Consider the following 16,506-nt stretch of genomic DNA (forward strand, 5'->3'; position numbering starts at 1 on the left):
CCCCCTCCCCCCCGTCCGCCCACAACGTTAGCTAGCTGGTTAGCGTAACGCCGCCACCGCCGCCGAGCTGCTGCTGCTTGGCTGCTGGCTCTGCTACTGCTGCCAGAGGTTCCGCCGTAGTCCGTTCAGTCCGCGGCCGGCCATCGTGACGACCGTGCACTCGTGCCGCGTACATTAAAACAGTTATACAGTCGACAGTTTAAGGATAATACCATACGTGTGTAAGCACTGTACAAAGTGAGCACTCCTCGGTCTTTAGTATACATATTTTTCACAGTAATAAATCGCCCGCGCGTAGACTCGGCCCTTCTCCTGACCAAAGACGAAACGTCGTCCATTCGATATTTTAGTTATTTTTTTTTTTTTACATTAATTATTATTGCCGCTAACACGCGATACCGCGATGATGGAACAACCACCACTGTTTACGTACGAGGGGGCAAGGGCAACACGCAGAGGTTAATCCGTCGAATCTACACCGTATAATGGTCTGAAAATATTGTTGTAATCGTCGTAATGTCCGTAGTATACAATATAATATTATTAGAATAAAAATTATATTACTTATAAGTTGTATAAGTAGTTTTAAGTATTATATGAAATGTGCCCGCGGTGATTGGCTTATTACTAAAAATATGTGCATCATTGTATACAGTGTGTCTTTCGCATTATGATATGTAAATAAATTGTTGGCACGGATATTACGACGACAGTAATAGTTATAGTTGGTAGGTAGCTATATTGTTGTATAAATAGATCGCCTACGACGGCAACAACTGTGGTTATTACTATGGATTAAAAATATTGTACTTTTTTTCATACACATGATAATATTATTATATATAAATATCATACACGTACTTATTATTATTGCTCTGATGGTAATTATGTGTATTTTAATTAGTAAGTTGATTAGAATTACGTTCATCAATAAAGCAATACATTTACAGCATCTTTATGGAGATAATCACTTTTCGGCATCGAGATACTAAACTACTACTACTACTGCTGAAAAACGCGTGTAGCTGTAGCTGGTTGGATCTGGGCCAAATACACATGTATTAATTGAATTGTGTGCAGTAGCAGCAGCGTGCGTATCAAAGACAATTACAAAGTTTTTATATGATTCACTCTGTTTCCGATTATCATGTGTACTCTTACAACTGATTTTCTGGAGCTGTGAAATACGATGCTTTTGCTGTTACTGTCTCAATCACATTTGGTCCCCTTCAACCAGCTGTAGCCAGCACGCGAAAAACTACAATTTCCACCAAAAATCATCTTATCTCGCAATAACGTGTTTGACTTATTTAATATTAAGTTAAATGTATGTATTTTAATCTGAAATGTGTTAACATTATATATTTTTAAAATATGTAAATTAATAAATATTAGAGATTTAAATTATGGTTATGTTATATAATATATGCGCACACTTGTAATAATGTACAAAAACAAATGTATATACATTTAATTGTAATGTTTATCAATCGTAGTTTTATGTGTTGTAATTTTTAATTTATAGATGTACATGAAATGTTTATACTACCGTCAATATATATGATAGTATTTAGCTGTAGTTTTTTATACATTTAGAATCTTTTTGAACGCACAGAACAATGTCACCCTTAAACTATATCTTGAGGCGTGCAAGATTCGAGCACTTAAACTTCCAACACGCGAAACAACCCGCAGTATTCTTTTTTTCGGACGCTACATCATCACATTACTAGTTTGAAATATTAAATAATGATGAAATTAAATTTGTATACCGATGCTAACCAATCGAAAAAATATATTTGTTTCATTTCAAAATCGACTAGCATTTTTAAACTGTAGTAATAACACGAACATGCAATATGCGCAAACACATACATGTAAAACGTTGGCGTAGGTAACATAAAACTTTAGTCGTGAGAATCATAATAATTTTAAATGACGATAAAACGAAAATATAGTACAATTCACGACGTATAATGTATATGCATCAAAATCTTGACATACTGCGTGTGTAATATACATTTTCGAAATTCCAAACTCTAAATACGCAAATGATAATGTAAAAGAGATACTTTTTCGTAAGTACACGTGGAACTCGCGCGTAAACGCCGCAATCACTGCTATTAGCTTATTACTCGCTACAAAGCAAGCATCGAGAGCGTAATTCAATTTGATACAATATTTTTATCGTTGCGCATAAATGGATATATATTATATAACATAACGCCAATTTAATCAAATTCAAAGAGTTAAGGATTGTTGAAAAGTATAATATCGGAACGAAAATTGTAGTACATATATTATGACAATATTGTCAGTAGGAGGTATGCTAAACGACAACGTATTACGTAGGAATCATCCTGGTCAGGTATATCCCCCCTATGGTGCTCGACCACTACAAAAGAGGATGATTTGAGTCTGTACCTACTTCTATTCGATGATGGTTGATAGTAGCATATGATATCCAAGGGATATACGTACGATTTTCCTACACACTACCTATGATCACGGGTCCTCCGTCTACTATACTCACTCAAGAACAATGCCACCTCATCAAATGTGCATGATCGCCGAGTTCCCTATGACCAAACCCATGTCAACATTGGAAATGCGATATAACAAGCTGCTTCTGACACACAATGTGCATTATAAAACCGCAACACAAGCTATACATAACCATTAGCTAGTCATATAATACTCTTCCAGGTCGCCGTCAAACATTTTTTCCTTTTTATTCCTTGCCATTATTCGCTCCTAATGTCTTACATATATTTAATATATACATGTACTGAAGTTATGTAAAGAGGATCTAATTATAAATATATTCTTGAGAACCTTGCATACTAATTTGGAGTAGTAATTCTTGTAAAATGGTTTTTTACCTACAGACTATACATATATAAAATAATATTTTTTAATGCATAATTATATATGATTCAAATCTAATAAAAAGTATTTGTTTAAAACATATTTTAACAGATAAGAAAAAAATATAATTTTTAAATTTAAAACGACTTACTTATTTCATTTGTTTGACAAAAATCCGATAAAACTTTAAAACGATCAAAATTTTTTTTTTAGCATGATACATTTAAGTTTTTAATGTATAAACCTAAAGTTTAACTAAGGTCGCTCCTATTATATACTAAAATATTTTCTATTTCTAAAAATAATCAGAACCCATTGCATAAATTAAATAATAGAATAAGTCAGGTAGAGAATAGTTAGAAATACTCTTAGTTAGTCAGTAACATTATGTTGATATCTGATAAAATTTAAAAAACAATAAAATTATTGTTTGGTTAAAAAATAACTAGCTTGGTAAAATAAAATAAACTGATTCATGACTATTCCAGCCCTATCTAACAATTCCTATTGTAGATAGCAGATTAGTATTCAATATGTCAAAAATTGTTTAATCCAACATTCGATCAACAATATATATTAAGATCTACTTATATTATCTAATATGCAATATTAAATAATAGTTTGCCACTTGGTCAAAATCATGTGTCTACTTAAATAATTAGCAAATCATATTAATAAACAAATAAATATATGATAATTCACAAACAAAACAGTAAGTACTTGAAACATATTAACATGAATTATATTTTATGATTATGGGATGTTGACCATTTTTAATCAATTTACAATGTTTAAATTGCATCATAACTCAAAAAAGATACAAAAAATAATAATAAATGATCAAGTCACACACATTGCACCACCACCACCATTTATAAAATGATTTTATAAAAACAAGTTTTTTTTTTTGTAGATCATATATTAGACCCCTATTACTCTATTGCAAAATCTATAGAGTTTAACAGCATAAATTAAATACAATTCTTCATATTATGTTTCACTCACTCTACTCTAACTCTTATTTCTTACTATAATAATTATCAATAAAAGTTTAAGCTAGTAGTATATTGTATTTATCACTTACCCTGGATTACCACGTAGTGCTGCGTGTTGCAATGGGTTGAAACCGTTAGTGTTAACTACCATGAGATCAGCTGGTGGTGAACCAATAGCTGGAAATCCTAGTTCTGTAGCAGAAGTAATTTGACTTTCAGAGATTGCTACAGCACTTTCACTTGTTTCTATGGATTTGGCAGTTTCTAAAGAAGAACCTGCAGTGGCAGTAGAGCACCCAGCAGCACCCTCTTCTTGATTACTGATTATTGAAGGTGTACTCTTTTCTTTTTGCATTTCAGTTACAGCGGCATTTTCGACATTGTCATCATTTAATGTTGCACAAGCACTGGCAGCAACATTGGCTGTTAATATAGTATTTGATGCATTTGAAGTATTTGTCAGAGCAGAACTTGTTATAGCTCGATTTGTAGACACTGGCATAGGTGGTAAGCGGTCGAAGGGACGTTCAGATCCATTCAAAACACTAGCAGCAACAGCACTCGAAGGTATATTATTAATGGCAATGCTCCCTCCTCCTCCTTCCATTAACATGGCTACAAGATCATCTCGTCTACGGGATATGGCATCATGTAGTGGTGTATCACCCTCATTGTCCTTTTGGTATAACAGAAATAAACACAATCAATAAAAATACATTATAGTAACATAGTTTTCATTTAATAAACAATTATTATCTGTGATTTCTACATTATTATATGAACAATTGAAAAAATACTACACCAAGATTTACCATAAATGTCTATTCCAAAGAGCTATATGTATATTGAATAAAGATAACTTTCTCTATTTCTGTGGGATTTAACAAAATTATGTTTTTTTTTCTAATTGTGAAAAGAAAAATGAATCTATAATTGCACTACAGAATTTTCCAAATAAGGTTTAAGTAACAATAAATAAAATATATATATTAATAATTTTTAATTTTTCAATATATACATTTTTTTTTAAAACAACAATGTTGTAAAAGCTGACAGTTGTACATTAAATTTATCTTTTTAAATTTGATAATAAATGATTTAGAAAAATATAATTTGAATTTGAAATGTACAAAGTTAGGAATACAGGAAAAAATATTTTCCATCATAGTAGTTATATAAATATTATTATAATATTTCAAAATAACTACAATAGTTATTTATATCATTGTTTAAAAACCTATCATTGAAATATTAAGTAAATTTATTATAGGTCTTTTTTTTTTTTTACTATTGTTTAATATAAAACTTAAAACACAAATGGTAAAAGTAATATAACTAAATTCTATACAATGTAATATATGAAATCATATGATAATAATTTTAATTACTATAACTTTAATGTAAACATATTTATTTAATTTTAAAATAAATATATTAATTTATGGATATTTTAATAAAAGCTAATTTCTTTTATAAAAAGTTAATATCTCTTAATTTATTATTTGTACAAATAAAAAATAATTATTAATTGTATAATATTAAAACCAATCAACAACCTGCAAGTTTGGTAAGCAATTGAGACGCAACAGAATACGGCATACATCAGCATACCCACGGTTAACAGCAATGTGCAAAGGAGTCTGTCCTCGTTTATTACGGGCATTCACATCAGCATCAAAAGCAACACATAGCAAATGCACTACTTGTGGCTGGTTGCCGAACGCAGCATGATGAATAGCACGATCACCATCTTTATCCTGCAAAAAGTTAAAATACATGATGTCAGGTATTATAGAAGAATATTTTAGTTTCCAAAATTAATAATAATCAATTAATTTCTGCACCTGAAATTCAACATCAGCGTTAAACTCTCCAATTAACATACGACAAACATTGACATGACCATTTTGAGCAGCAGCTTGCAGAGACGTGTGCCCACTACTCACAAAATTTGTCAATATCAACTCTGCAGCAGTTGGTGGACGTGTGTAATTGCTACACAATGCAGCTTGTCTTGGTGTGAGAACATAACTGGGTGTCGTCGGTTCCCCAGTAGGTTTTTGATTCATTTGACTCAATTTCATTTGTCTTTCTTTCTCCAAAATTTTACGACAGTTTTGAACATCACCATTGGCTGCTGACGTCACCAGTTCACGTCCTTTTATGTCCCTCTCACGAGCTAATCTAAGCCGTTTATCATTTAGAGTTTCATCTCGAATCGCTAATTAAAATGTTAAATAATAAAAAAACTTTTTAAATAAAAATATATGAATAATTAAAATAAGTTAAATTTTCAGTTTCAATTAAAAAAAAAAACTAGTACTATTTAATAGGAAGGGACACTCACAATTTAAATACAATACAGTTATAAATACTAATCAGTATTATATAAAAATGAAAATAAAAATCAAGCTTCTTCATCAAAATTTTGTAATCAATCAATACCAACTATTGACCATCCATATTTCAATATTTCGATAAATAAGATTATTTTATCATAAAAAAATATATGTTTGAAAGCAATTATCAACTATCCTAAATTTAACCTTACAAAATATATCCAAACCATAAAATAATTACTTTAATATTTTACATTTAATCTGACATATTTTTAATTTTTTTTTTTTTTTTTTTTTTTTTTAATCTACAAAAAGATAAAATACAATTCATATTATGTATTGTAAATCATATTTAAATAAATTAAATTAATAAATGATAATAACCTAAAGCCAATGATTAAATAAATTAGATAATAATATTTAATAAATAGTTTTAGTATGGTTCATTTCTACTTGAATGCATTAGAAGTATTAATTGCAAAATACTGAATCAATTTATTTAGTTTAACGCGTATATTTGTATATTTTTATAAAGTACAATAGAGCCTTGATAGATAATTCGATTAACACAGTAATCCTAATGACATAATAACATTTGTAGTTTGTTCAGAATTCTTCAGATAAAAATTACTGACTACTATACTTGAGTTCTATTATTATTAATATATATATTTATTTTTTTTGTAATTTATTATGTTGAAGTTATTAGTTATTTTAGTAATTTAAAGTGTAATTATTATATTAGTAATATAAAGGTGGCGGATTAAAAATAAAATATCTTAGTCATTAGAATAGGTTATCTCGAAAGCCTTTCGGTAGTCTGGACAAATCCGTAATCAGGAAGATGTTTGAACTGAATTTGTCCGGACTATCGAGACTCTACAATATTTATGTTTTTTTAAATATTATCAAGTATTTTTATTTTATTTTTTTTTTTGGTTAAATTTTAATAATTTGGTTTTGTACCACATATTTTAAATTTATCAATTCAATTATAAATGTTGCATTATACATATATACACACACACACCTTCAACTCCATTTGTACTTAGTAGGGTAACTGCTCGTGGATTATATGTCCAAGATGTATTGCACACAACTATCTTGAGATCACCGTCATCATATATTTGTTGCACATAACCAATTTCGCCCAAAGTCTAAAAAAGAAAAGAATTAATTAGTATAATATTATATGTAAATTTGTATCATAACTAAATGACAACTCCAACAAAGTATCATAAAAAATAATTAGTTTATTTATCTAAAATACAGAATTTATTACATCATACCATAGACATGGCATCAGCCCATTCACCATGGCCTTTTTGTAATCGGCGCACATATTCCACATCATCAGAAATCCTTACAGTTGATCCTACTCTAATAATCTGTCCATGTGATGAACTTGCATTTGAACTGCCGGCTACTGATGCATCACTAAGTGGTGGTACTTTTGTAAGTACAGCTGCATTAAATGTCCACCTGTTGCCACTCGGATATAAAACAACAACGTCATGATCTTCATCAATACCGACTACTGATCCAATAGAAGCATTTGCTAGAACTCCACCTCCCAAACATTCTTCATACATGCCATCTGTCCAACCACCATGATCTTGTTGCATAGCTCGTACAACATCCAATTCCAGATCAACTCTTACCTAATACAGACAATTTATTATTATATTTAATAAATTTAATTATTTTGAGTATTATGGACAAATGTAAACTCATATATATGTAACTCTATAGGACAGAACTTATTAAGTTAGATAATATCATGTCTAAGACATGCATTTTGCAACATACTATCATAACAAAATTCCAAAATTTCCCAGACATAGGCAACAGTGATTTTATGATATATAAAACCCAAAATAAAAATTTTATAGATAGTGGAATTTTTAATTGCTGACATGCATGATTTACGATTTTCACTCGTTTATTTGAAATTTCTGTCAGAGTTTATTTAATTATTGCTTGTGAAGTTTTTTCTGTGCATTTATTATTTGTTTTGATTGATTAATTTCAAGTATGACTTCTAAACAGTGTTTGGTCATTGGATGTGATACTATGCACGATAATAAAAGTATTCTTAGTTATCACTTCCAGAGGAATAAGAAAATGTGTGATATATGAGTTGAAAGAACTAGAAACAATAAACTGTTGAACAAAACTATCCAACAAATTTGTCAATCTTACGTTAAGTATGATAAACATTATGATGATAGTTGCAAGAGCCTGGTTTTAAAAAACTCATTGTTGATTCAATTCCAACACTAAATCTTCCAGGTAAAAACTTAATTAAATTGTATTTATACATGTAGTTAATCTGTAAGTAGAACTTCTCTGGATAGTTTTACCATATAACCAATATCATCATATTTATTTATGTTTCACAGAAATAATTTGTATTGATTCTTCATATCAAACAATTTCTTAAACATTGTTTTAAAATCATTTTGCTATTTTTATTATCTCTTCATTTATGTTTAAGTAATCTCATCTATATTTTACTTAAAATTAAGTAATTAAATATTATAACAATAAGTATTTATATTATTTATTGAGAATAGCTAATTAATTTAAAATTATCAGTAGCTTGAAATTTGTACAAAATCAAAAAAGCGTGCCTAATTAATTAGATTGAATGTTATAGTACAGAAGCATTCAAAATTTTTTATCCCTCAGCTCCTTTTTATTTTCACAATATTTAGACAGCTTCCAAATTAGTAATGAAAAAAAAAAAAAAAAAGGTTATATTATTATGTATGTAAATTATTATAGTTTAGGTATTAATATTTATTTATTTATCATATGACTGTATAAAATATAAATTAATATACGGTATATAAACTATATTTATACACATATTGATACACGTTTAACTGGGCATGTGTTTCATTATCATTTCTATTATTGCTAAATTGCCTACATTAATACTTTATTTTCCAGTTTTTTGTTACAGCTCCCTTCACAAATTCATGCCCCTAAGAACCATGAAACCATGACATACAATTTGAATACCTCTGATATAGTATGTTTTGAAAATAACTATGCACTATGTAATTTAAAATTAACTGTAGCTTGAAATGTATACAAAAGCATATTTAATGAATTAATTTTAAAAATAAATACTAATCTTGTTTTATAATTATTTTTTTTAGATTTTTGCAATATATCAGTTACTGAAACTTCAGATGGTTGAATTCAACAACTGTAATGGACAATGATGTAATTATTCCAAATTGCAGTGAAATACCAATCAAACCTATAAATTTGTTTAATAATGCCAAAGGTACCTTAGAAGAAATAAACACAAATTGTGTTAATTATCTAAATTATTGGAAATTATTGTTATATCATAGATATAGACAAAGAAATTCAGTTCTACAATAACGTTTTTTTAACTGCAAAACAACGCATTTTAAAAGCTAAAAGATATATGTAAACAAATATTAAATTAATGGGTAAATTAAATACATTTACACTAAATTTTATTTAATCCCAGATACGTATGCAAGCTTATAAGCCTTATAGTCAATGTTTTACTACTGATGACAAAATATTTAGTTTATCTTTTTATAGACAAAATGGTAAAGCATATAAGGTACTCTCAAAATTTTTTGCATTGCTTTCATGAAAATGCATTTTGGATTTGTTAAAGACGATTCCATTTGGAGCTGGTATAAACAAACATATTTTTGAACATCTCAAGACTGGTGTATGGAAAATAAAACACAAACTTGATCACTATAGCCCAGTGGTTTTTTTTATAAAATATATGATGAAGTGATTGGGTTTAAAGATTTTGGTGGTAAAAATTGATTGTTCAATTTTGGAGATAAATCTTTGGTTTTTATGGTTAGAGGATCATGTAAAAAGTTCAAGCAGCCAGTTGCATTCTATTTAACTAATGGTTATATTATGGTCAATACAAATTTATCAATAAATATCAAAAAAGTCATTAAAGCAGTTCAATTGATAGGATTTAAATATCTAACTTTGTGATCAAGCTTCTATACATTTTTCAGTAATTAACCAATTACTCGTCGAGAAGTATTTAACAGAAAAAAAAGAAGGTAGAGGATTTTTTTTTAAAATAGAAACTTAAGAAATTCTACCTCACTGTAAAGTACCTCATATGTTGAAAGATCTAAGAAATAATTTAGTTTCAAAAGATCTTAATTTCACATATAATGATAAAAAAAATGATTTTATCATAGAAACTTATCATTCAATTTTATGAACTAGACAAAAACTAAAGTACTGGAAGAAATTATCTAGCTCCTAAACTTACAGATAACCATATTATATATCCTCAAAAAAATGAAAAAAATGAAAGTTTCATATGCTGCTCATGTGTTTAGTCAGAGAATTGATTCCATTAAGAAAATGTTGCCTGTATTGTTGAATATATCAAACAATCAGTGTCAAGAGAATAAAAAAGTCTTATTTGATAATGTCAATAGTAATACAATCAAACCAGATGCTGGAAAAGAATTGTGGAGCGCAGTTACATTCAATTCTGTACGTTAGGACTACTGGCGTAAAGCTTAAATTGTTTTACAAAGTATGTAATATGAGACAAAAACCAAAAAATTCCTTCTGTTGTAAACTGGATTAAAACTATTAAAGGATTACAAGTACTTTTCACAAGGCTTCTTAATGATGGGTTCAAAATTTTAATGAAAAAACTTAAAAAAGTGAATGGGAAATAAGAAATATAAAATTAAAAACAGTTCATTCGATAATCGATAAATAATAGTATTGATACATAGCTATATTAAATTCTACCTACTATCAAAGTTTAGGTTTTAATTCATAAGACAGCCACATAGGGTGATAGCATCAATTGTCATATTAAAATCTTCTACAGGAGTTGCCTTTTTATTAATTTATCTCTTTTCAATGTGTAACCCCCTCTAAAAAAATAAAACAGTAAATTCCCCTAAAAACATTTTACAAAAATATTAGAACTATTTAGTGTAACTCAGAAAACATTACGTAAGGCGGTTCTAGTTATCCTGCAAAAATATATGTATTTTTAATTGTCTTTATATTTATTTATTCAAATTATTCTATATTTAGGAAAATCCATCATCATGCTGGTTTTATTAAAACTATTATTATCGATTTTATCATGTTAATTATTTTTTAATAGAGTAATAATATGAAACATTTCTTAATACAAGAACGCCACTTCTTTTCACCAGTTTAAATCAATATACACTTAAAATAATATTTATAAATTTTATACACAATTAATAAATGACCATGTTCACTGATAATATTGCACTTCTGACATATCTACTGATTAATTAATAAATAAATATGTAAAGTTAAAACATCACACAAACATAAAGAATGTTATAAATTTATTATAGAATAATATAGATCATATAACGACGATGGTATGTGATTGACTGACAAAGAAAAATATTCAGACCCAGTTACCTTTATTATTAGCTATTATTAATATTATGAGGGAACTAAATTATTTTTTCAAATAGATGTTTCAAAAGAGCATGGCAATTAAATAAAAGAATAGGATTAAATTAAATATATAATATTATATGACCTTAAATTGCTATTTAGTATAAAACAAATTAAAATTTATTAAATTATTAACTGAGATGTGTATAGTTTAAATATTTAATGACCATCTAAAATAAAATAAGTAATACAGTGTACAATGTACATAATGATAACAATTTAATAAATTAGTTTATTATAATTTAGGAAATTAGAAAGAACACAATTACTCTTTTTATGATCCATATACTAATTAATAAAAGTAGATTAACTCTTTTAAACTGAGTTTGAATAAAATTATTTTCCGTGTTAATACTTTTAACTTATCAAGTTAAATTTATGATTTGTTAACTATCAACTTCTAACCTATCGATACTTTAAACTTAACTTGCATTAATTATTTTCATTAACTTGCTCATTTATGGAAATCAACATAAGTGTAATACGGTAGGAAAATGCTTTTAGGGGAATTAACAAAATGTTAAGGGAATTTATAAGTAACCATAAATTATACTAAATACCAACAAAAAATATTAAAAAAGAAAGTTGAAAAAACTTCTTACCCGATCACCAATTTCTAGTTGTTGATATTGTAGTTGGTTATTTAGATGATTTAAACTTAATATTCCTGGCCTGTGCTGGTCATTTCGCAGTTGGTGCTGGTGTTGGCCTAACAATGGCAGGTGGTCTCGATAAACGGTTGTTGACCCTTTAGATGGAGATACGCATTTCAAGTCGGACTAATGGACATAAATATGAAATTTATGAATTTATAAAATAAACACAATTTAATTAATGAAATATTATATTATCTGTTTAACTGATAAATACATACCATTCCTTCAAATCCAACGCGATACAAGTTTTTGACGCACCCAGCTGTATTACCATTAATATCCCACTGGACATAGGCAGCTGAGCGGACACTACCTGTTGCAAGTGACCAGTCTTGAATTTCACACACTTTACCACGTTTAATAACTGTTTGTGAAACAGCATTGTTCAAACCCCTCTGGTTAACAGATCCTCCATCTTGATCATCCCATTGCCAGTCAACACCACGCACAACTCGTGAACCAGGAAATATACCACGTAATGTTATTTTTTTAGATTTTTTTCTTTGCTCTAATATAACCGGATTTTCACCAAGACTACGAGGGTCTTTTAATAATTCTTTTGGTATGGGCTGTTGGATCAATATAAACCTATGTCGAATATTATGTTTATCACTATGATAACACATAAAACACAAATCAACAGAACTATCACTTGAAACCTCATTTCCAGGACAGTTCATGCATTTCCAACGATGTCCAATGATAGGTGTCTGTTTACATGCGTTGCAAACAACTCCTTCATGCTTACTGTGTCCTATGAATAATCAAAAATTCAAATTGTGAATATTTTTGATACAACAATAAAAAAAAATAAAACAAAATTGAAAAATAGAAACAGAAATTGTATACAAAATTTAGTAATTAAATGTATATTAATAAGTAATTATTAAATTTTAGTGATGTTAACTTAAAATTTTTTTCATTTTCTAACTTAACTATTCAAATTAAATAAATTAACCAATTAAAAATTACCTATGAAGTACTAAACTAATATCATACATAGGTCTTTTCATGTTTAAATTCTTAAAGAAACTATAAAAACTATTAATTTTTAAGTTTCATGGTTTAAAACTTGAAACTACTAAATAAACAAATATACTGTAAGAGCGCTATTAAAAACGCATGATTACCATTTTGAATAATTTGAAAATTAAACTATAAAATAAGAAATGAAGTTATTTTGGTATATTATATACTGAATGGTTCTTTTATCAAACACTCAATATTTCAAAATTTATTAACGTTTTTTAAAATACTTTTTTTTAAATACAGGTGAGTGAAGAAGTAGGCCAACATTTTGTGGAATATTTCCATACCACTTCGCTTACTTAAACTTTAAATACTTATAAGTTATAACTTATAAACGACTCATCTAAATTTCGATTTTCATGTATCAAAATATTCCAAAAATATTTTGCTTTAGAATACAAAATTAATAATGTTACATTCAAAAAAATAACTAAGACAATATAATAAAAAAAAAATAATATTTTTTAACAACTGATTTATAAATTGTAATATATAGATTGGAAATAATTTAAAAAAGTTAATAGATTTTGAAAAAGTGAGTGTTGTTTAGTAAAAGAATTACTCGTTATAATATATAAGACACAAATAATAAATGATTTTATTTATAAAATAATCAGAATTTAAATAACTTTTCTAAGATTGAAAATTTTTTGTAGTCCTTTTATATAATTATTAATTTGATAACAAGTTTGTTTTTGATTTATTAATTTTATATTACTTTTACTATATTAGTTAATAATTGCGATAAACTAAAATTGTTAAGAGTTTACATATGAGCTGTATTTATCAAAAAAAAAATGTAAAACTTTTATGCTTAAATCAAATTAAGTATTATCAAATACAAATTATTCTTAATAGACAGTAATGATTAAAAATTAAGCAGAAGTTTGAAACCTTAAGTATATTTAATAAGTAAAATCTTTTACCGGTTGGACCACTGTCGTAAACACGCAAGTCATATTGACCGGAACATCTGTAATTGGCCGCTATTCCATTGTCCCAGACTACAACAACTTCTTCATGAGACTCAAAACTTCTGACTGTCCCTACAAAGCCTTCTCCTCCATCCTTATATAAACAATACAACAATAATGATTAATTATAAAAAGGTTGTTATTACTGTCACTCATCAACATGATAACCTATATTATAATCGAATAATAAGCGAAATAGCGACAATTTAATTTAGAGTTACCTGCTTGTTCCATTTCCAGCTGGGACCACGTATAACACGGGATCCAACGAGATTCAACAATAACGGACATACTACCGACATCGCACAAATCCAAATTAGACACCGCCTGGAATGTAGTAATTATTCGCTATCATCTAAGCCACATACTACTTCACTGCCGCAATTCGACAAGTTTTCTATCACTGGATGATAGTCCACTAATACCGAGTTATAAGCAAATCGACAGATACTACAACAACGATCAAACACTGGACAGTAAACGAGATGGAAATCGCCGTCGTCGAGCGAACACCTGTCGTCGCTGACCGCTGTCGATGGCTACGATTGCCTTCGCTTCATCGATCAATAGACGTTTTGAAGACAAGCACACACACACACACACATACGCCCATAGACGTACACGCACACACACACGCGCGCGCAAAACGAAAAATATGCTGAGTTGTGCCGATCGCGCACACACAGACGCGTATTTAGTGTGAGTCTAAACTATAGAACGGCGGCCATATATGTTATCTCTAGACTGTGCACCTCCATAGCCAACCAACACCAGAAAAATATTGGGTGGGAATAATATACTGTTGCTGTTTAAACACGGGCCTGTATCATTATACCGTTGTCGGTATCAGTGTTCACCGTAACAGTATCTCAACAGATGGTCATCCGCAGTAACACCCTAATTTATTCTTTAAAAACAATGAAAAAAAAAAAAAAAAAACGAAGTTTAGAAATTTTAAAAATTCATATTTACCAACTTAGAAAAAAACTCACCGATCCTGAATCCAGCATAAAATATGTTCGGTAAGATAACCGAATTCAAAATTGTTAACTATTGTTGTTGATATTATTGATATTAAACAATTATTAATATTATTATTTATTTAGTTATCTAAATGTTTAATAATACGAAATGTGTTAACATTCACTTAACAATTAAAATTAATTTAATTTAAGCAAACCGCCACAATCGCTCTCCTACGATTTTTACTTTCGAAACCGAAAAATAAGTGTTTTTAGCGAAGAAAATGAATAACAAATATTTGAAAATACTATTAGAAGTGGTTTTACGCGAAACTGAAAAAAGATACAGCCAAAATATCAAGTTATAAAATTGATTCTCGTAACGAATTATTAATGTTTATTTTAGATTCATCAAAAACATTATAATGTAAATACTTGAAACCTCATTTCTGGTCTAAGCATGCTTAAAAACCAAAATTTTCAATTTCAACACTTTGTAAATATAGTAAACAATATCTATTATAGACTTCTAACCTTATCCAACTTGACCTCAGCACTAAGTAATTCAGATGGTCAAAAAAACGTGAATCAAAATTGAATAGATTTCTATTCTGTTAATAATTAATAATGACTAGTGACAACTATTTTATTACATTTATTTAAGAACATAATATTGTCGATAATTTTGTACTTAGTGAATGCCCCTTTGTTTTAGTAATGGTTTACTAGATCATGTATTTACTGGAGGCTATATCAACCACACGCTATATGAGTACTTAGTCAACTAATTTTATTTTTTATTTTGGTAAAGTTTAAATAATTGAAAGTTTATAAGTTAGGTAGGACAATATCAAATAATCAACAAAATATAAATATATGACATATTACATTTATTATTCAATATGTATTTACATACATCAATATTGAGATTATACTTCATATTGCCAGTCTTTAATTATTAAGTATTACTCTTCGTATCAGTATAGGAAATATCAAAATCTATATATGTTTGTATAATTTTCCTCCAATTTCAACTAGTATTGACTTTTTGAGAGAGTCATGACAAAAAAATATTTTTTATTTAATTTTTTCCAACTTGGAAACAATTCTTACAAAATAATGTAGTTAATATATACAGTTACGCATTTGTTTTTTTACATAAATTTACATTAATAGTCATGAAGTCA

At 28.3% G+C, this 16,506-nt stretch overlaps 1 protein-coding gene across 1 annotated transcript in view; it reads right to left on the reverse strand.

Annotated features, from left to right (window-relative positions):
• LOC112596821 overlaps positions 1-15,040 on the reverse strand; it is a 46,875-nt gene extending 31,835 nt beyond the window's left edge. Inside the window, exons 1-9 of the mRNA XM_025342633.1 lie at positions 14,579-15,040; positions 14,310-14,451; positions 12,573-13,108; positions 12,301-12,477; positions 7,492-7,863; positions 7,233-7,359; positions 5,708-6,084; positions 5,420-5,620; positions 3,953-4,539 (exon numbers count right to left, since the gene is read on the reverse strand). Coding sequence (XP_025198418.1) covers positions 3,953-4,539; positions 5,420-5,620; positions 5,708-6,084; positions 7,233-7,359; positions 7,492-7,863; positions 12,301-12,477; positions 12,573-13,108; positions 14,310-14,451; positions 14,579-14,659 — 2,600 coding nt within the window. The 5' untranslated portion in view covers positions 14,660-15,040. The remainder of the gene's footprint in view (positions 1-3,952; positions 4,540-5,419; positions 5,621-5,707; positions 6,085-7,232; positions 7,360-7,491; positions 7,864-12,300; positions 12,478-12,572; positions 13,109-14,309; positions 14,452-14,578) is intronic.
• Positions 15,041-16,506: the final 1,466 nt, after the last annotated feature.

The sequence above is a fragment of the Melanaphis sacchari genome, unplaced genomic scaffold (assembly GCF_002803265.2).
Source record: "Melanaphis sacchari strain LSU unplaced genomic scaffold, SCAv2.0 Contig34_pilon_pilon, whole genome shotgun sequence".
Taxonomy (NCBI): Eukaryota; Metazoa; Arthropoda; class Insecta; order Hemiptera; family Aphididae; genus Melanaphis; species Melanaphis sacchari.